Below are 22383 nucleotides of genomic sequence, written 5' to 3'. Positions count from 1 at the left end.
AACTTCTTTGTCTCCAAACTGGGCACATGGCCTGAGCTTGCCCTTTACACCTTGGAGGTACTGGCCTGCCCTGCATCCAGTGTATTGTCTGAACGTGTGTTTAGCACGACTGGAGGGGGTTATCACAGGTTATATATCCCAATGTTTTGGGGTGTACCCTAATTTAAAAAAATACATTTAAAACCAAAAAGCAGTGTAGGCTACCTCCTCCACCGCCACCTCCACATCTACCGCTTTCTCAACCTCCTACTCTATATAGACCTCATCCTCCTAGATCAAGATTATTATTTATTTCTACGTATTTTATGTTATTTAAAGTCATTTCCCTATCCACTTGCCATGCTCTTAACCACATTTTGCTGGCATTTGCAGCCCTCTAGTCCTTTCCCTGACATTTTTACAGCCATTTTAGTGCTCAAAAGAACACAAACACCAAAATATTAAGTATAAATGAAAAAGAAAGATTTACAAAAAAAAAAAAAAGCTACACGTTAAGAAGAAAAACATGTTCATTTTCAGCAGATTTCTGTAGGAATTTTTCAGCCTGAAAATTCACAGATTATCGGTTCTAAAAAAAAATAATCTATATCGGTCGATCCCTAGTTACTAGTAACGCAGGTTAGAGATAATCTGTTCAATTGTTGGCCCATTTAAAGGGCCCTTAACATCCTTCATAATTCAGGACCGAACGCCATCTTCTGACAATAATCCCTTATAATCTATGCACTAGTTCATGCAGCTCTGTCTGCATCATTTAGTGCAAAAACGGCTGGAACACTTCAGAAAATAATCAAATTTTAACTTTTGGGTCACCCCCATTTCCTCATAGATTGTAAACTCTTGCGGGCAGGGCCCTCACTCCTAGAGAGTTTTAGAGTTTTCATTCTGTGATATTCTATAATTATTTGTACAATGCACCCTCTGAATTATAAAGCGTTGTGGAATATGGTGGCTCTATATAAATTAAGTATATTATTTATTATCATCTGGTTAGACAAGTGATCCAGATTTTACACAGCTGTGTCAGGGAGTAAATGGTATTTTATTAGAATATTTACATGCAAAGCTAAAACAATATATTTCCATAGAGAATATTCTGACATTTTTGTCTTTAGTTTGGTCTTAAATGGGTGAATGTGTTTAGATCAGGAATGGCCAACCTGTGGCTCTTCCGCTGTTGTAAAACTACAATTCCCACCATGCCCTGCTGTAGGCTGATTCTGGGAATTGTAGTTTTGCAACAGCTGGACAGCCGCAGGTTGGCCATCCCTGGTTTAGATAGTAGGGTATGCATAGTGACTTTTTTTGCTTCTTGTGTTGAAATGTCCTAAATTTTACAGATTAAAACCATAAGAAGGAGTGGCTCCTAAGGGTACTGTTCACACAGAGCAATTGAAGTGTGGTTAAAACCAGCATAATACTGCATCAGAAAAAACTACATGCATTTTTTACAAAATTTTCAATGCAGCTATGATTTGTAAAAGGTAAAAACCACATCAAAACCTGTGGCTAAAATTAATGCATTTTTTCCCTCAAGGGCTACATGTGGATACATCCTTACAGACAAGTAATACTTTTTATGCTGCCATCAGCTTCAAAAGAATGCTGTGGCCCGAATATGGCACCTAGAATAACAAGCTTGGTATTGTTTAAAAGCTAAAGATTCTGGACTTACCTCTCCTGACATGTCTGTTTATTAACTACTTGCATTGTCCATGCAATAAAAACTCTGAAGCATCTTTTCGTATAACTGTACATTGTGTTGATCCTCTATTAGTTCTGCTAGAATATCATGAATAAAGGCCCAACTGGGTGTTACATGTTGGAGGTGTGTCCCTGCATAGTCTAACACTGGGAGCACTAATTAGATATAGATTTAGGTTTTAGACTGTGTTAGGACACAACCCAACTGATAATGCCTAGCTGTATCCTTATTTGTAAATGTCCAGTAAGAATAATAGAGGAACGGCAAAACATACAGTAATGAATAGGTCCTCATTACAGTAATATAGATGCAGCAATCATTGAAAAAGTCAAGCTGTATTACACATTGCTTGTGTGATCACAGCTGCTTTTGGACACAAGCAAGTAGATTTTAATGCATACATGTGAGAAGGGGAAAAATTCCTCATCCATGTGTGAAATCCCTGGTTTTGTCCTGCCCAATACCCTTACTCTCCAACCTCAGTCACCGAAGACTCTGGTTAGGCATTTAGAAAAATTACAGTGTATACAGAACGTCTTGTAGACCCGGATAAGCAAAATGTATTTGTATTTGCAGATCCAAATGTGTAAGGGATAAAAAGATGTAGTGGCAGTAAGTTGTGGATAACATACACAGTTCTTCTATCAGATCATGTTAACAGATTTGTTAAATCACTAACAAATATTCCACAAAGAAAAAAATAAAGAAAATAAAAAAGACTGTATAAAATAAGCATTAAAATAAAATCAATTATAGTCATATATAAAATGGAATTCTTTGTACTATGCATTTTATAGGCTGAAAAGTAAAACAGTGCAATGTGATGCAAATTCTGCTAGAGGTTTAGAGGTCTTAAAAGGAGTTGTCCAAGATAATTAAAAATCGTATACAAGGCCCATGAATGGCCTAAAATAAAAAAAAGTGATGTTATCCTTTCATATTCTATAGTGCCATTCCGGTTATTCTGCCACTGCAGAGATACTGTTCCGGTATATGGAATGTGACCGCCACAGCCATTCACAGTCCTCAGTGGTCTACTGCTAAGGACAGTGATAGGCTGCAGTGTCACTGCTGGAGTTTGTAAACAAGTAATGGCAGAAGGATCAAACCAGTGGCACAGAGAACAGCGCTGAAGATAAAGGTAAGTATAACATTTTTTTTTTAGACCATCCCATCCATGAACTTGTCTGAGATTTTTTATTCTCTCAGACAACCCATTACATTTTACTAGAATGTGGAATTGTAGTGTATTCATTCTCTTCTTTTATAGTGCTAGCTTAGCACATCCACAGTCTGTGTGTCAGAGAACAAATATATAGCAAGAAATGCACAATCAGGATTTCTCTATTTCTAGCATACACTCCTGACATCATCTGCTCCTGGCCTTTCCATGGATTTTAGTAGCTCTTCAACAAAGCTCATCTCTGCAGTGACTTGTGCTGCTAATGCTTCATATCGGTTTTCCAATCTGCCAAATCTCCTCTTCAGACCATTTGCACTTAGCATGGTAGTTCGCAGATCTTCTTGAAGCTGCCGACGTTGACCTTCTCCATGCTGTAGCTCTTGTTGAAGCCCCATCAGCTGTCGTGTCACACCTTCTTGCTCTTCCCGATACCAGCTTTCCTTTTCTTCATAAATGGAGCGCAGAGTACAAACATCTTCACGCGAAGTAGTCTGACTCTTCTGTAGCTCACGGAGCGCATCTTCTGCAGCTCCTAACTCTTCCAACACATGGCTGAATCTTTCAAAGTTGACATATGTATTATTAGGAGGCATGCTAGAATGGGATTTGATTGTATATTCCTTAAGTCGCGTTGTCTTCAACCTCCTTCGCTCTGGCCGCTTTCCACTGTCCTCATGGCGAACATTGCGTCGCTTGATGGCCTGTGTAGAGAGCAAAAGAATTTTGGTTTCTTTATTTTTTTTTTATGTATGCAAATGTATATATTAACTGTAATTATAACAGTTAGGCTCAACATTTGCATCAGAAGCTCTGTAACATGCAGTACTATTTTCCCATCAAAAGGCTAGACCCCACCAAATGTCAATTGTGTCCATCAGATATTTGTTTACAAATTAAACATATCATGGTTTCACTCAAGCCACAAAGCAGATCTGAACCGTTACTAAGCAAACAGAAACCTAATGTATAAGCATAATTAAAAACTGTATAAAATCTCACCTTAATCCATGAATGTTCCAAACTCTCATCAATTGTCATCCGTTTCCTAAGAAATTAAATATATGTTATGAGTACATAGTATGCAACCCATACCCACTAGAATAAAATGAGTTGCACCAATCATAATGACATATGCTCTAAATGTTTGACCAATGGGGTTTATTCTCCATGATCCCTTGTCCTTTTCTATTTAAATACAAACTGAGAGAAGGTCTGTTGAACCCCCACTCAAACAATAGCATATCCTTAAAATGTGGGTCTTGCCACAAGAGGATGTAAAAGTGCTTCCCTTGTGGCCCTATAAAAAGCATTTTAGACGCTACTTTTGAGTAATGTACCCCTTGGTGAGAGATTGTTGACTGATAGACATGCTTCTACAACGCACAGACGTTGAGAAGGGGCACATCAATTGACTGAGAGAAACAGGATGGTCGTTTCAACAAACTGTCCTCCATCTAGGCTGTTCCGACCTTGTGGTTAATTAACCCCTTAAGGACCGGGCTCATTTTCGCCTTCAGGACCAGGCCATTTTTTGCAAATCTGACCAGTGTCACTTTATGTGGTGATAACTTTAAAACGCTTTGACTTATCCAGGACATTCTGAGATTTTTTTCGTCACATATTGTACTTCATGACACTGGTAAAATGGAGTAAAAAAAATATATAATTTTTAATTTATAAAAAAAATACCAAATTTGCCAAAAACTTTGAAAAATTAGCAAATTTCCAAGTTTTCATTTCTCTACTTCTATTAATACATAGTAATACCTATAAAAATAGTTATTACTTTACATTTCCCATATGTCTTCTTCATGTTAGGATCATTTTGGGAATGACATTTTATTTTTGGGGGATATTACAAGGCTTAGAAGTTTAGAAGTAAATTTCTCTGAAATTTTCAAAAACCTACTTTTTAAGGACCAGTTCAGGTCTGAAGTCACTTTATGAAGCTTACATGATAGAAACCACCCAGAAATGACCCCATTCTAGAAACTACACCCCTCAAGGTATTCAAAACTGATTTTACAAACGTTGTTAAACCCTTTAGGTGTTTCACAAGAATTAATGGAAAAAATAGATACAATTTCAAAATTTCACTTTTTTGACAGATTTTCCATTTACATTTTTTCCCCAGTTACAAAGCAAGGGTTAACAGCCAAACAAAACTCATTATTTATGGCCCTGATTCTGTAGTTTACAGAAACACCCCATATGTGGTCGTAAACTGCTGTACGGGCACACGGCAGGGCGCAGAAGGTAAGGAATGCCATACGGTTTTTGAAAGGCAGATTTTGCTAGACTGTTTTTTTTTACACCATGTCCCATTTGAAGCCCCCCTGATGCACCCATAGAGTAGAAACTCCAAAAAAGTGACCCCATTTTAGAAACTACGGTATAGGGTGGAACATATTTTGTTGGTACATATGATTTTTGGTTGCTCTATATTACACTTTTTGTGAGGCAAGGTAACAAGAAATAGCTTTTTTGGCACCGTTTTTTTTTTGTTATTTAGGACTATGTGTCCACTCTTTATTATCATAAATTATTGTCACTGCATTCAATTATTACTGTTTTTTGTAATAATGTAAGTAATAACTAGCTCTGAAAGCTTGACCTGCAAGCGCTGACTGGCTGGGGTCACATAGCATTATACTGATTTATGATGCTATGTAACTCTTACAGTTCTGGAATGTGTTGGATAACACTGACATAATGCCGTCAGTGTTATCCAACACATTCCAGAACTGTAAGGGTTACCGTATTTTTCGCCCCGTAAGACGCACCTAGGTTTTTGAGGAGGAAAATAAGAAAAAAAATATTTTGAACTAATTGTGGTCTGTGGGTGGCACTCATGGGGGGGATCTGTGGGTGGCACTCATGGGGGGGATCTGTGGGTGGCACTCATGGGGGGGATCTGTGGGTGGCACTCATGGGGGGGATCTGTGGGTGGCACTCATGGGGGGGATCTGTGGGTGGCACTCATGGGGGGGATCTGTGGGTGGCACTCATGGGGGGGGATCTGTGGGTGGCACTCATGGGGGGGGATCTGTGGGTGGCACTCATGGGGGGGATCTGTGGGTGGCACTCATGGGGGGGATCTGTGGGTGGCACTCATGGGGGGGATCTGTGGGTGGCACTCATGGGGGGGATCTGTGGGTGGCACTCATGGGGGGGATCTGTGGGTGGCACTCATGGGGGGGATCTGTGGGTGGCACTCATGGGGGGGATCTGTGGGTGGCACTCATGGGGGGGATCTGTGGGTGGCACTCATGGGGGGGATCTGTGGGTGGCACTCATGGGGGATCTGTGGGTGGCACTCATGGGGGGGATCTGTGGGTGGCACTCATGGGGGGGATCTGTGGGTGGCACTCATGGGGGATCTGTGGGTGGCACATATATAGCATCTTATGCCATGTGTCATCCACAGATCCCCTCCATAAGTGTCCCTGTAGTGAATGACCCTCAATACACGGGCTAGGGGCCGGCATCTGCTTTTATAATGACAGCGGGGCCCGTACAGTGACTGTATTCTACTACACGGGCCCCGCTCACTGTATAATCCTATGTCTAATAGTTAATTGTATGTAATCGCATAATCAGCGCTGTGTATTACGGTACTTACAACTACAAGTGCTCGCCGCTCGGTAGGCAGAGAGGAGGGAGGAGGCAGGCCGGGAGGACAGGCACTGGCAGCGTGAGTCATACGTCATGCGCCCACGCCGCCTGCTTCATTCATAAGCGCCCGTCCTCCCAGCCTGCCTCCTCCCTCCTCTCGGCGAGCGCTTGTGGTTGTAAGTACTGGTAATACACAGCGCTCCTTATGCGATTTATTATCACTTCCTGCAGGGGCCGCCTGCAGGAAGTGATAATAAAAAGGTGAAGGCTGGCGGCCGGCGGCGGCTACGCGGGCCACATGACTAGGTCTGGCGGGCCGGATTCGGCCCGCGGGCCTTGTGCTTGACACCCGTGGGTTAGATCATGTGGTATTTTTATATAGAGCAGGTTGTCATGGACGTGGCGATACCTAATATGTATACAATTTTTTTTATTTATGTAAGTTTTACACAATGATTTCATTTTTGAAACCCAAAAATCATGTTTTAGTGTCTCCATAGTCTGAGAGCCATAGTTTTTTCCGTTTTTGGGCGATTATCTTAGGTAGGGTATCATTTTTTGCGGGATGAGATGACAGTTTGATTGGCACTATTTTGGGGTGCATATGACTTTTTGATCGCTTGCTATTACACTTTTTGTGATGTAAGGTGACAAAAAATGGTTTATTTAGCACAGTTTTAATTTTTTACGGTGTTCACCTGAGGGGTTAGGTCAAGTGATATTTTTATAGAGCCGGTCGATACGGACGTGGCGATACCTAATATGTATACTTTTTTTTATTTATGTAAGTTTTACACAATAACAGCTATTTTAAAACAAAAAAAAAAATATGTTTTAGTGTCTCCATATTCTGAGCCATATTTTTTTTTATTTTTTGGGGGGGTGATTGTCTCAGGTAGGGGGTCATTTTTTGCAGGATGAGGTGACAGTTAGATTGGTACTATATTGGTGGGCGTACGCCTTTTTGATCGCTTGCTGTTGTACTTTTTGTGATGTAAGGTGACAAACAAATTGTTTATTTAGCGCAGTTTTTATTTTTTATGGTGTTCATCTGAGGGGTTAGGTCATTTGATATGTTTATAGAGCTGGTCGATACAGATGCATCGATGCCTAATATGTCTTTTCCCCATTTCTTTTTTACTATTTTTTTTACTTTATTTTTTGGAAAAGGACGCCTTTTTTTTGTAAAACTTTAATTTTATTAACTTTTTTTTCCCACTTTATTATTTGTCCTACTATGGGACTTCCAGATTACAGGGTCTGATCCTTGTTTCAATACAGCACAATACATCTGTATTGTGCTGTATTGAACTGTTAGTGTCTTACACTGTAAGACGCTAACAGTTGCCTAGGAGACCCAGCCTGGGGGCTAGGCCTCTTAGGCTTCCGTACATGACAGCCCCCAAGCCTTGGAATAGCTTGGGGCTGCCATGGCAACGATCGAGTCCCCGCCACAGCAGATCGGAGACCTGATGCATGAGGTGAGGGAGCGCAAACCTCCCATATGCCGCGGTCAGTGCTGACCGCGGCATATGAGGGGTTACTCTACCGGAATCGGCGTTATGGCCGATGCTGGTGGATGCAGCAGGGATCCGGCGGTCAGTAACCACCGGATCTCTGCTGCTGACCGGGGGGACCGCACGCGGGGGGAGAAACGACTACAGGACAAGAGCGCTCGTCCTCGAGCGCTAAGTGCCGGCATTTGAGGACGAGCATTCTCGTCCTGGGTCTTTAAGGTGTTAAGGGCACGCAAACATGGTTAACAGGCTATGGATGGCCAAGACACACCCCTGGTAGAAAAAGTTGTTTGATCCACGAACAAGCATGAGCAGCCTCCACAGTTTAATTGTCCACTATCCCGGCACAGTTGACACATTGATTACACACCACTATCTCTGGCCATACCATTTCCAGGCACTTAGCAGAAGGAAATTTGGCGTCACTGCCATTGACAGCCAGCCACCACGGTCTTTGTTTGCAGTGGTGCTGTGAACAAGAAACCTGGACTGCTACGGACAGGAACTGTATTGTCTTTTGTGACAAATCCAGGTTCTCTTTGGGATCCCACGTGAGTCGGTATGGTGAGCGCTTCAATCCTGCCTTTGCTGTGCAGTACATACTGCCTCAGCTGCTGTTGTGATTATCTGGGGAGCCATCACATAAGAAAGTCCCCAAGCAGTGATTTACAAGGGACACCAACAGCTCAGCAATGTGTGCAGGACATCCTGCAACCATATGTGTTTCCTCTCATGGCCAGGCTTCCAACTAGTATTTTTTTAAGCAGAACAATGCTCGTCTACACGAAGCAAGGGTTTCCCAGGAATGTCTCTGCCAGACTGCAACACTTATTTGGCCTGCACGATCAACAGTTTTATCGCCAATTGAGAATATATGGGATCAGATGGGACTCCAGCTTTGGCAATCTACGAGTGTGCAGGATCTACAGGCCCATCTGCGGGCAAATGTGTCATAGGATACCATACAGAACCTGTATGCCTCAATGCCCAACCGTATTTCATCTTGTATTCAGTCTAGAGGTGGCCCAACAGGGTATTAGAGCCTCCTTTCAATACAGTTTTACTCAATAAACTCATCCTTCTGATCTAATAGTGTCATTGCATATATCATCATTGCATTCACACATAGAAAGTTTCATTTAATTCCAACAACTACTTCATTATTACTGCATTATTTATTTGTCAATGAGTGTACTTATGTACAGAAGAAGACAGCAGATATCCTGAGTATCTCATAATCCCATCTATGACTATGATGGCAGTAAGTAAAATGAGAAGGTTTCTTTTTACTGCTGGAATAACACTTTACAAAAAAAATATGTCCTAACTTACTTTGGATCTTTGACTAGCAGTCTTCGTATGAAATCCTTAGCAAGTTCACTTGTATTACTGAAATATTCCTCATCAAAATCATAATTAACACCTGAAATATTGGTCAACGTTTCCTGTTTTGTCTCTCCCAGAAAGGGAGATGCCCCACTTAACCTGTGAAGTAAAAAAAAAAAAAAAAAAAAAAAATTACAGGTAATATAAATGTATAATAAAAAATTACAAAAATAGCATTATTTAAACAGGTTTTATTAGAAACATAACTTTAAAAAATACTGTTGATTTCCTTTTTTTTTATCCATATAAAAATAGTAATATTTCAGTTTTTATACAGGCCACTAGAGCAGTACCAAGGTGATCCCATTCATTTCTAAGGGATCAACGCTACTCAGTGATCCTGGATGTGACCAGTGTTGCCGTGTAGCCCTAGCCTAAGAGGGCTAAATGTTACTGTGGAAATAAAGTTTAGAAAAAACAAAATATATATATATATATATATATATATATATATATATATATATATATATATATTAATTACCCTCTTTCCCAATTTTACATATAAAAATAGACCAGGTTCTCGTCTCATCTGAAAATGTCTCAACTATTGAAATATAAAAATATTTTCCCTGCGCAGTGTACACCATAATGAAAAAATAATAATTCGAAAATTAATAAAAACACACGATTCGCCATTTTATGGTCACCTTGCCCCCCCCCCAGCTCTGTGGATGGAAATATAAAAAAAAGTTATGGTGGTCAGAAATGTTATGATTTTTTTATTTATTTTAAAGTTAAAAAAAAATATATAAAATCGCCATATTCATATTGAGCTGCAGAATAAGGATGTCATGTCATTTTTAGTAGTAGTGAAGGCTGTAATATCAAAACCCCAAAAAACTTGGTGGAATTGTGTTTTTTTTTTTCTATTTAAATCCCCCCCCCATTTTCCAGTACGAGACATGGTAAATTAAATGGTGCCATAAAAAAAAAAAAAAAAAATACAATTTATCCCAGAATAAATAATCTCTCATATGGCTATATGAATGGAAAAAAAAGAAAAAAGGAGTTGTGGCTTTTGGTAAAACGTGGGGAGGAAAAAACAAAAATGGGCCCGATAGTTAAGTGGTTAATATGACAGGCAGCAGCATAGGATAAAAGTGAATGAACTGCTGTCCATTAAAAAAATTTATTATTATATATATATATATATATATATATATATATATATATATATATACATATATACACACATACATATACACACACATATATACACACACACAGTATATACATGATTTTCATGTGCAAACATTTTCTATTTAATGTGAAGTTTTGTAAGATTTTGCAGACCGCAAAATACATATGGTCATGTGACTGCATTTAAAGGGTTTCTACCACTTAGGTGTCACATATTTGGCTGTCAGACACTAGCGATCCGCTAGTGTCTGCTCTGGCCAACCATCCTAATATAATTGCTTTTGGGACGGTGGTTTGGCTAAAAAAACTACTTTTATTAATATGCTAATGAGCCTCTAGGTGCTATGGGGGCGTCATTAGCACCTAGAGGCTCCGTCTACCTTCAGAAACTGCCGCCGCCGAGCGCGTCCCTCCAGCCCGCCCATCTCCTCCTGAATGCGATCCTCGTATGTATTCTGCGCATGCGCAGTGAATGTCTGACCGCTTCCTTGCTCAGACATCTCCACTGCGCCTGCGCGATGACGCCATAGTGCTCCGAGGAACAGGCGCAGTGGAGATGTCTGAGCAGGGAAGCTGTCAGACATTTACTGCGCATGCGCAGAATACATACGAGGATCGCATTCAGGAGGAGATGGGCGGGCTGGAGGGACGCGCTGGGGGCGGCAGTTTCTAAAGGTAGACGGAGCCTCTAGGTGCTAATGACGCCCCCATAGCACCTAGAGGCTCATTAGCATATTAATAAAAGTAGTTTTTTTAGCCAAACCACCGTCCCAAAAGCAATTATATTAGGATGGTTGGCCAGAGCAGACACTAGCGGATCGCTAGTGTCTGACAGCCAAATATGTGACACCTAAGTGGTAGAAACCCTTTAAGCAGTAAATCATTATAGTAATCAAAACTGTTTAGTTTTTTGCTTAATTGACTATAGCTAGAGGCTGGATAACCATTTCTCTCAGACCTAGAGTCGTCAAATGAAAGACTTTCTAGTATCCTATAATATTATCAAATTATGTTTGACACAACATGGAAACCTTGGATGTCTTATCTTGAGGGTCTGACACAGTTCATAATCTTTCCTAGGCATAGTGGGGGATATTTAATCAGTAGAACTGGCTTAGTTGCCCATAGTAACCAGTCAGATTCCACCTTTCATTTTCCAAAGGAGCGGTGAAAAATGTTATGGGCCACTAAGCCAGTTCTACTTTACATCAATTTGATAAAAGGACCCCAGGGTTGTCTGTCTTGTTTCTCCCCCTTTTGTGCGTTTATACTCTCATATTTAACTTGGGAATTTCTTTTACTTTGTCAGAATAATTATCCCTTTTGTTCTTTTTTTCCTGTTGTATTTTGTATATACAGTACTATATTTGTAATGGAACATGTGATAAGTTAAAGGGCAATTCAAAATAAATCAGATATTTCATAAAGTCAAATTGTATTATATTATATTATGCCCTGATAACGAGACTAGTCACTTGTCTTGATATGGCCATTACCCAATTTTGTTTTTTTATTGTTTTAAGAACTGAAAAATCCTTAAGGGTATGGCCACACAAGAAAGATACAGAAAATACACAGAATTTACAGTAGTAGAAAGTGGATGAGTGGAAATATGTGAACTAATGTACAGTATAGCCTTACCCACAGAGGACTTGAAACTGACCTACAGCCACAGTAATACTTTACATTATAATCTAGCATAATGGATTATGAGGCCTTCATGACCATAAAGTGCTGATTAAGTACAATTAGTAACACGGAGATTAAATACATCAAAATAAAGACTCCCATCCATTCATGTTTACTCACAAGATGTAAGTGATCACTCCAATGCTCCTGTTTGGACAAAAACATTGAGTCAATGTTTGTTTTCATTTATGAAATTCGGCATATATTAGTATAGTGCTCTTGACAATTATTCACAAGTGCATGTCAAAAAATGTGATCCATAAGGCTGGGGCATAGCACTTCAATTAATTACTGAGTGATAGCTGTAGGCTAAAGCAGTAAACGGACTTGTATGCAATCCTGTGCACTGTATATGTCACACCATGTTAAAATGAATGGAAAGTGCTTCAGACCAATCAGGGTGCCTGTACAGTCAGGTTTTGATGAGATTTTCTGATGCGCTTTGGAAACTAAAACCAGGTGTGGATCATGAAAGGAGAGCCATTAACAAGGGCAGATTATATTATTTTTTTATCCACACCTAGTTTTAGCTTCAAAAACGTCATATGAATCTGCATTATCAACACCTGATCGTGTCCGGTCCCCCTAAGGGTACAGTCACATGTTCAGGTTTTCTTCAGTTTTTTAAGCCAAAACCAGGAATTGATTCAAAAGAGTAGAAACAGTATTTGTCCTTAATACTTTCTCTCCTTTTATGATCCATTCCTGGTACTGGCTTCAAAAACTGCATTAAAAAACTGAATGTGTGGAAGTACCTGAAGACTGGAGCAACAGCCAGATTTTATGTAGCACTTGCAATTGATTTTTACTATTAAAATTACAGTGCACAATTACACACTAATCAATTCACTGCTCTGGAATATAGCTGTCACCAATTGATAGTTAAAAATCAATTAAAAGTGCTACAAAAATTCTAGATGTAGCTCCACCCTTGGCTACAACCACATTATCAGGTTTCCAGATGCAGTTCATAAAAGGAGAGAAAGTATTAGGGCTACCGGCACACATTGTGGATTATGCCTGTTTTTTCTGTGTGTAATGAGGTACCAGCAAAGTGTACGAGAATAAATTAACTCTCATGTACACTTTGCTTTTTTCTTCCGTGTGGAAAATGACCTGTTGTGCCATAGAAAATCTTCTCCGGGTGCAAATGCCCTTAGAATAGGGCTACACAACGACATTTGTCGCAGTAATGTTGCGCGATATGTTTTATAATGCTAGTCTATGGTGTCGCACTGTGACATGACAGTTGCCAAAGACCCATTCAAGATGGATTTTTGTGCGACTGTCATGTCGCAGTGCCACACCATAGACTAGAATTATAAAATATGTTACATGACAACACATGTTGCAGTGTAGTCGTACCCTATATGTAGCACAACTCATTGTTGTGTAGCCCTAGGCTTAAGGTCCTTTTACATAGACTGATGTTTGGAGGCAATTATTAGGAATAAAGCAAACATTCCAAACAATGACCCGATTGTCAGCAGAGATGAGGGCTGCATCTATAATAGATGCAGCAATCATCTCTGCTGTATGGGGACAAGCAATCGCTGTAACAATTGTTTGTCCCCATAGAGCATCATTGCTTCTGGGCAGTAGATTCCCGTATACGTAGGCTGATCTGTTGATCAGAGATAATGATTTTAGGTGCCGACTGAAGGACACGGTCAATGGATGATCATTTACTTCTTCCATCAAGTGTTTACCAACATCTTTTACACAGGCCAATTATAGGAAAAGAGCATTTCTACAAAAGGTCATCCCTGATAATTGGCCCAAGTATCGGTCTGTGTAGAAGGACCATAAGCATCATAATGACTTAAGATGGTCCTACTTGACCACAGGTCTGCTGTACTGTACTCATGGCATTATGTGAATTCAGTGCAGTAGACCTGAGGTCAGGCAGGAGCTTAAGCCAGGCAGGATCTTAAAGGGGTCGTCTCATCACAGACAATGGGGGAATGTCGCTAGGATATGCCCCCTTTGTCTTATCGGTGCGGGTCCCACCGCTGGAGCGGCCACCGCTCCCATTCACTACTATAACCCCATAGAAAATGAATAGACGCATGCGCAGTGTGCCCTCCACCACTTCTGGGGCTCCGATCCAGAAGTGGGACCTGCACCTATAAGACAATGGGGGTATATCCTAGCAATATGATGTGACAACCCCTTTAAGTTATTATGATGCTGTGAGTTTGGGTCAGAGGAACTGTGTTTGCACCAGGAAATGCAGCCATAACTCGAAGAGTGCTTCCTGGACCAAACACACTAGTGTGAAATTAGCCTTATGATCCTTTTACACAGACCAATATGATGCTGGGAGTTCGGTCCAAAGGAGCAGAGTTCAGTCCAGTAGGTGTGCCATCACATGGCACATTTTCCCTGGACCGAACACACTCTTGTGAATTTATCCTACAGTTTACAAACACAACTAATTTGATTACCCACAAAAGTTGGATTCTTCTTTAACCCTTGTGGGGTTTCGCTCTGGTAGATGGGGTAAGCAGACGCAGTACAGGGGCAAAAGACAAGTTCTTAACGCAAAACGTCGGTGTTTATTCATACTTGAGCCAAATGCACAAAACATTGCGTTACTTTGCAGTCCTGGTGTTTACTTCACACACAATGGAAAGTACATCTTGGTGTTACTTCACACAAATTGGAAAGTTCATATAAGACAAGTCACCTTGATGTCAGTTCTGCGTCTAGCAGTCCACGGCGGGCTTGAGGGGGCCTGTTTCCTCGGCCCATGGGTGTCAGCCCTCCAACCTGGCACCAAGTCTCAGATCCGAATACAGAGATCCTGCTGCTGAGCCCAGCTGCCAATTTAAGGACAGCCAGGTGCTGCTAAAAACCCGGACTGGCAATTAAAATCCAGTCCGGTATTTTACCCCACCTGGTTGCAAATTAAAATCCAGTCCGGTATTTGACCCCACCTGGCTGCAAATCAGCCCAGCAGCAGACGCTGGGAGGAAAATAGCCGTTTTCCCAGACCATTCCCCTCACTGTGTCACACCCTGTAAGGTCTAACAGAATTTTGGCCTTAAATGGTCACAGTCATTTCAACAAAACTTTGCATAAACCAATATTACAGGTAACTATAAGACATAACGTATTTTTCAGACTATAAGACACACTTGACTATAAGATGAAACCCAGGTTCAGATGACAGAAATAAAGAAAAAAAATATTTTCCACTTTTTAAACCTTTACTGGTGGTTTAATGAAGTGGAGGGTTCAAGGTTACTAACTTTGGGGTCTGGTATGGAGGGGGTTAATAGCATATGGCATAAATGTGATGCATCCCCACCGTTTTTTTGAGGGGGCTCCACAAGGCACGGGGTTCCTGTTCTTGTAACTATTGGGGTCTTAACAGTAGGAACCCCAGTGATCTAATAGTTAACTCATATGGATAAAAGTTAAAAACATCCACATCATTTTGGGGGATTTTATTTTTTAGAACGTTCATTGTGTGGCATAAATAATATGGTAACTTTATTCTATGGGTCAGTACGATTACAAAGATGCCAAATTTATATAGTTTTTATTCATTTACACTACTTGCAGAATATTTTTTTTGTTACAAAATTTGTTTTCATGCCACCACATTCAGAGATCCATAATTGTATAACTGTGGGAAGCCTGTTTTCTGGCAGGACAATTTTAATTTGTCATTGGTACCATTTTTAATTGTTTTTTTAGTCTGTGTTTGGTAAGTGAAATGAATAGAAACCCATAATAATGTAGTAAAGGGGCTATACCATGACTAATGTAAAAAGCTAGAATCAGCCCTGTACCTCATATGGATCCCGAGATCTCCCCATTCATTGCTCTGCTAGATTTATATCAAGCTGTCAGCTCAGGAGGTGTGTCCATGCTCTCCCTATCACATATCAGGAGACATCTGAAAGATGAAACTGAGTATGTGCGGCCTTCTCAAAGAAATAAGAAAGAACAAACAGCAGGTGACGCTATACAGATTAAAAAAAAAAAAAAAAAAAAACAGTTTTAATTACATAGAAACATAGAATGTGTCGGCAGATAAGAACCATTTGGCCCATCTAGTCTGCCCAATATACTAAGTACTATGGATAGCCCCTGGCCCTATCTTATATGAACGATGGCCTTATGCCTATCCCATGCATGCTTAAACTCCTTCACTGTATTTGCAGCTACCACTTCTGCAGGAAGGCTATTCCATGCATCCACTACTCTCTCAGTAAAGTAATACTTCCTGATATTACTTTTAAACCTTTGCCCTGCTAATTTAAAACTATGTCCTCTTGTAGCAGTTTTTCTTCTTTTAAATATTCTCTCCTCTTTTACCTTGTTGATTCCCTTTATGTATTTAAAAGTTTCTATCATATCCCCTCTGTCTCGTCTTTCTTCCAAGCTATACATGTTAAGGTCCTTTAATCTTTCCTGGTAAGTTTTATCCTGCAATCCATGTACTAGTTTAGTAGCTCTTCTCTGAACTCTCTCCAAAGTATCAATATCCTTCTGGAGATATGGTCTCCAGTACTGAGCACAATACTCCAAATGAGGTCTCACTAGTGCTCTGTAGAGCGGCATGAGCACCTCCCTCTTTCTACTAGTAATGCCTCTCCCTATACACCCAAGCATTCTGCTAGCATTTCCTGCTGCTCTATGACATTGTCTGCCTACCTTTAAGTCTTCTGAAATAATGACCCCTAAATCCCTTTCCTCAGATACTGAGGTTAGGACTGTATCACCGATTTTATATTCTGCTTTTGGGTTTTTACGCCCCAGGTGCATTATTTTGCACTTATCCACATTAAATTTTAGTTGCCAGATTTTAGACCATTCCTCTAGTTTTCCTAAATCCTTTTCCATTTGGTGTATCCCTGTAACATCAACCCTGTTACAAATCTTTGTGTCATCAGCAAAAAGACACACCTTACCATCGAGGCCTTCTGCAATTTCGCTGATAAAGATATTAAACAATATGGGTCCCAGAACAGATCCCTGAGGTACCCCACTGGTAACAAGACCTTGGTCTGAATATACTCCATTGACTACAACCCTCTGTTGCCTGTCCCTCAGCCACTGCCTAATCCATTCAACAATATGGGAGTCCAAGCCCAAAGACTGCAATTTATTGATAAGCCTTCTGTGTGGGACAGTATCGAAAGCCTTACTGAAGTCTAGATAAGCGATGTCTACTGCACCTCCGCCATCTATTGTTTTAGTCACCCAATCAAGAAAAAAATCAATAAGATTAGTTTGACATGATCTCCCTGAAGTAAACCCATGCTGTTTTTCATCTTTCAATCCATGGGATTTTAGATGTTCCACAATCCTCTCCTTAAGTATGGTTTCCATTAATTTCCCCACTATTGATGCCAGGCTTACTGGCCTATAGTTGCCCGATTCCTCCCTACTACCTTTCTTGTGAATCGGCACAACATTTGCTCATTTCCAATCTTCTGGGACGACTCCTGTTGCCAGTGATTTGTTAAATAAATATTTTAATGGTTTTGCTAGTTCACCGCTGAGCTCTTTTAATAGCTTTGGGTGTATCCCATCAGGCCCCTGTGACTTATTTGTATTGATTTTAGACAGCTGACTTAGAACCTCTTCCTCTGTAAAGACACATGCATCAAAAGATTCATTAGTCTTCTTTCCTAACTGAGGTCCTTTTCCTTCATTTTCCTTCGTAAAGACTGAACAGAAGTATTCATTGAGTATACATACAATTACTAAAGTATTCAGATACAGGTGCGGAAAACTGTAGAATATTTTATTACTTAAAGGGAACCTGTCACCTAGAAAATGCATATTAAACCGCCAGCAGTACCTTATTGCATGATTATAAAAGGTGTCTGTGTCTTTTCTGTACAATGTGCCAAAACTGTGAAAAAAGTCTTATTCAACTGGGTGCGCTATGTAAACGATAGTCTTGAAGTCAAGGGGGCAGCGGCTTTCTCGTCTTAAGTCAAGCGTGCCCTGCCCCCCCTCTGCGTTTGATTGATAGGATTTCCAATTCCTTCACGACTGGTGTGCTGTGTCCCTGCAGTGCCGGCGTCTGTGCACTGTTCCACTCCGCTGTGAGGTAGGCTCAATGATAAGGCACTCGTACATGAGAGCCTGCGCATGCGCGAGACTACGCTTAAGCGCCAAGCAGTGAAGGAATTGAACATCCTATCAAATACTAAAGGGGCGGACAAGGGGGCGGGGCATGCTTGACTTCAAGACTATCGTTTACATAGCGCACTCAGTTGCATAAAAGTATTTTTTCTGACTTTTGGCGTATTGTACAGAAAATACATAGACACCTTTATAATTATGCTACAGGCGCAATAAGGTACTGTTGGCGGTTTAATATGCATTTTCTAGGTGACAGGTTTCAAAAATGCAATTATTGTGTTATGTTATTGTGAAATAAATTACAAAAAAGTATACATATTGGGTATTGCCACGTCCGTAACAACCTGCTCTATAAAAATATCACGTGACCTAATGCCTCATTGAGAACGCTGTAAAAATAAATAAACAATTTTTTTGGTCACCTTGACTTAACCGCTTGCCGCCGCGCTAACGCCGAAAGGCGTCATCGCGGCGGCTCTCCCAGGTCACACTAACGCCAATAGGCGTCATCTCGCGAGACGCGAGATTTCCTGTGAACGCGCGCACACAGGCGCGCGCGCTCACAGGAACGGAAGGTAAGCGAGTGGATCTCCAGCCTGCCAGCGGCGATCGCTCGCTGGCAGGCTGGAGATCTGAATTTTTTAACCCCTAACAGGTATATTAGACGCTGTTTTCATAACAGCGTCTAATATACCTCCTACCTGGTCCTCTGGTGGTCCCTTTTGTTAGGATCGACCACCAGAGGACTCAGGTAGGTCAGTACAGTCGCACCAAACACTACACTACACTACACCCCCCCCCCGTCACTTATTAACCCCTTATAAACCCCTGATCACCCATGATCACCCCATATAAACTCCCTGATCACCCCCCTGTCATTGATCACCGCCCTGTCATTGATCACCCCCCTGTCAGGCTCCGTTCAGACGTCCGTATGATTTTTACGGATCCACGGATACATGGATCGGATCCGCAAAAAGCATACGGACGTCTGAATGGAGCCTTACAGGGGGGTGATCAATGACAGGTGGGTGATCACCCATATACACTCCCTGATCACCCCCTGTCATTGATCACCGCCCTGTCAGGCTCCATTCAGACGTCCGCATGATTTTTACGGATCCGATCCATGTATCCATGGATCCGTAAAAATCATGCGGACGTCTGAATGGAGCCTTACAGGGGGGTGATCAATGACAGGCGGGTGATCACCCATATACACTCCCTGATCACCCCCCTGTCATTGATCACCGCCCTGTCAGGCTCCATTCAGACGTCCGCATGATTTTTACGGATCCGATCCATGTATCCATGGATCCGTAAAAATCATGCGGACGTCTGAATGGAGCCTTACAGGGGGGTGATCAATGACAGGCGGGTGATCACCCATATACACTCCCTGATCACCCCCTGTCATTGATCACCCCCCTGTCATTGATCACCCCCCTGTCATTGATCACCCCCCTGTCAGGCTCCATTCAGACATCCGCATGATTTTTACGGATCCGATCCATGTATCCATGGATCCGTAAAAATTATGCAGACGTCTGAATGGAGCCTTACAGGGGGGGTGATCAGTGACAGGGGGGTGATCAACCTGATCACCCCCTGTCATTGATAACCCCCCTGTAAGGCTCCATTCAGACGTCCGCATGTGTTCTGTGGATCCGATCCATGTATCCATGGATCCGTAAAAAATCATGCGGATGTCTGAATGGAGCCTTACAGGGGGGGTGATCAGTGACAGGGGGGTGATTACCCTGATCACCCCCTGTCATTGATAACCCCCCTGTAAGGCTCCATTCAGACGTCCGCATGCGTTTTGTGGATCCGATCCATGTATCCATGGATCCGTAAAAAATCATGCGGATGTCTGAATGGAGCCTTACAGGGGGGGTGATCAGTGACAGGGGGGTGATTACCCTGATCACCCCCTGTCATTGATAACCCCCCTGTAAGGCTCCATTCAGACGTCCGCATGCGTTTTGTGGATCCGATCCATGTATCCATGGATCCGTAAAAAATCATGCGGATGTCTGAATGGAGCCTTACAGGGGGGGTGATCAGTGACAGGGGGGTGATTACCCTGATCACCCCCTGTCATTGATAACCCCCCTGTAAGGCTCCATTCAGACGTCCGCATGCGTTTTGTGGATCCGATCCATGTATCCATGGATCCGTAAAAAATCATGCGGATGTCTGAATGGAGCCTTACAGGGGGGGTGATCAGTGACAGGCGGGTGATCACCCTGATTACCCTGATCACCCCCTGTCATTGATAACCCCCCTGTAAGGCTCCATTCAGACGTCCGCATGCGTTCTGTGGATCCGATCCATGTATCCATGGATCCGTAAAAATCATGCGGACGTCTGAATGAAGCCTTACAGGGGGGGTGATCAATGACAGGGGGGTGATCAGGGAGTCTATATGGGTGATCACCCCCCTGTCATTGATCACCCCCCCTGTCATTGATCACCCCCCCCTGGTAAGGCTCCATTCAGCCATTTTTTTTGGCACAAGTTAGCAGACATTTTTTGTTTGTTTTTGTTTTTGTTTTTTCTTACAAAGTCTCATATTCCACTAACTTGTGTCAAAAAATAAAATCTCACATGGACGCACCATACCCCTCACGGAATCCAAATGCGTAAACATTTTTAGACATTTATATTCCAGACTTCTCACGCTTTAGGGCCCCTAAAAAGCCAGGGCAGTATAAATACCCCACATGTGACCCCATTTCGGAAAGAAGACACCCCAAGGTATTCCGTGAGGGGCATATTGAGTCCATGAAAGATTGAAATTTTTGTCCTAAGTTAGCGGAAAGTGAGACTTTGTGAGAAAAAAAACAAAAAAAAATCAATATCCGCTAACTTATGCAAAAAAAAAAAAAATTCTAGGAACTCGCCAGGCCCCTCATTGATACCTTGGGGTGTCTTCTTTCCAAAGTGGGGTCACATGTGGGGTATTTATACTGCCCTGGCTTTTTAGGGGCCCGAAAGTGTGAGAAGAAGTCTGGGATCCAAATGTCTAAAAATGCCCTCCTAAAAGGAATTTGGGCCCCTTTGCGCATCTAGGCTGCAAAAAAGTGTGACACATCTGGTATCGCCGTACTCAGGAGAAGTTGGGGAATGTGTTTTGGGGTGTCATTTTACATATACCCATGCTGGGTGAGAGAAATATCTTGGTCAAATGCCAACTTTGTATAAAAAAATGGGAAAAGTTGTCTTTTGCCAAGATATTTCTCTCACCCAGCATGGGTATATGTAAAATGACACCCCAAAACACATTCCCCAACTTCTCCTGAGTACGGCGATACCAGATGTGTCACACTTTTTTGCTGCCAAGGTGGGCAAAGGGGCACATATTCCAAAGTGCACCTTTCAGATTTTGCAGGCCATTTTTTACACATTTTGATTGCAAAGTTCTTCTCACACATTTGGGCCCCTAAATTGCCAGGGCAGTATAACTACGCCACAAGTGACCCCATTTTGGAAAGAAGACACCCCAAGGTATTCCGTGAGGGGCATGGCGAGTTCCTAGAATTTTTTATTTTTTGTCGCAAGTTAGTGGAATATGAGACTTTGTAAGGAAAAAAGATAAAAAAAAAAAAATCATCATTTTCCGCTAACTTGTGACAAGAAATAAAAAATTCTAGGAACTCGCCATGCCCCTCACGGAATACCTTGGGGTGTCTTCTTTCCAAAATGGGGTCACTTGTGGCGTAGTTATACTGCCCTGGCAATTTAGGGGCCCAAATGTGTGAGAAGAACTTTGCAATCAAAATGTGTAAAAAATGGCCTGCAAAATCTGAAAGGTGCACTTTGGAATATGTGCCCCTTTGCCCACCTTGGCAGCAAAAAAGTGTGACACATCTGGTATCGCCGTACTCAGGAGAAGTTGGGCAATGTGTTTTGGGGTGTCATTTTACATATACCCATGCTGGGTGAGAAAAATATCTTGGTCAAATGCCAACTTTGTATAAAAAAATTGGAAAAGTTGTCTTTTGCCAAGATATTTCTCTCACCCAGCATGGGTA

General features: G+C 41.6%; 1 protein-coding gene across 1 annotated transcript in view; it reads right to left on the bottom strand.

The window, feature by feature from the left end:
- Positions 1–1023: 1023 nt before the first annotated feature.
- DAPK3 (death associated protein kinase 3) overlaps positions 1024–22383 on the bottom strand; it is a 68142-nt gene continuing 46782 nt past the window's right edge. Inside the window, exons 5-8 of the mRNA XM_044268540.1 lie at positions 12356–12382; positions 9353–9505; positions 3888–3933; positions 1024–3589 (exon numbers count right to left, since the gene is read on the bottom strand). Coding sequence (XP_044124475.1) covers positions 3056–3589; positions 3888–3933; positions 9353–9505; positions 12356–12382 — 760 coding nt within the window. The 3' untranslated portion in view covers positions 1024–3055. The remainder of the gene's footprint in view (positions 3590–3887; positions 3934–9352; positions 9506–12355; positions 12383–22383) is intronic.

Source organism: Bufo gargarizans, chromosome 1, assembly GCF_014858855.1.
Source record: "Bufo gargarizans isolate SCDJY-AF-19 chromosome 1, ASM1485885v1, whole genome shotgun sequence".
Classification (NCBI taxonomy): Eukaryota; Metazoa; Chordata; class Amphibia; order Anura; family Bufonidae; genus Bufo; species Bufo gargarizans.
Note: the sequence above shows the minus strand (reverse complement) of the source record. Positions and strands in the feature narration are given on the sequence as shown.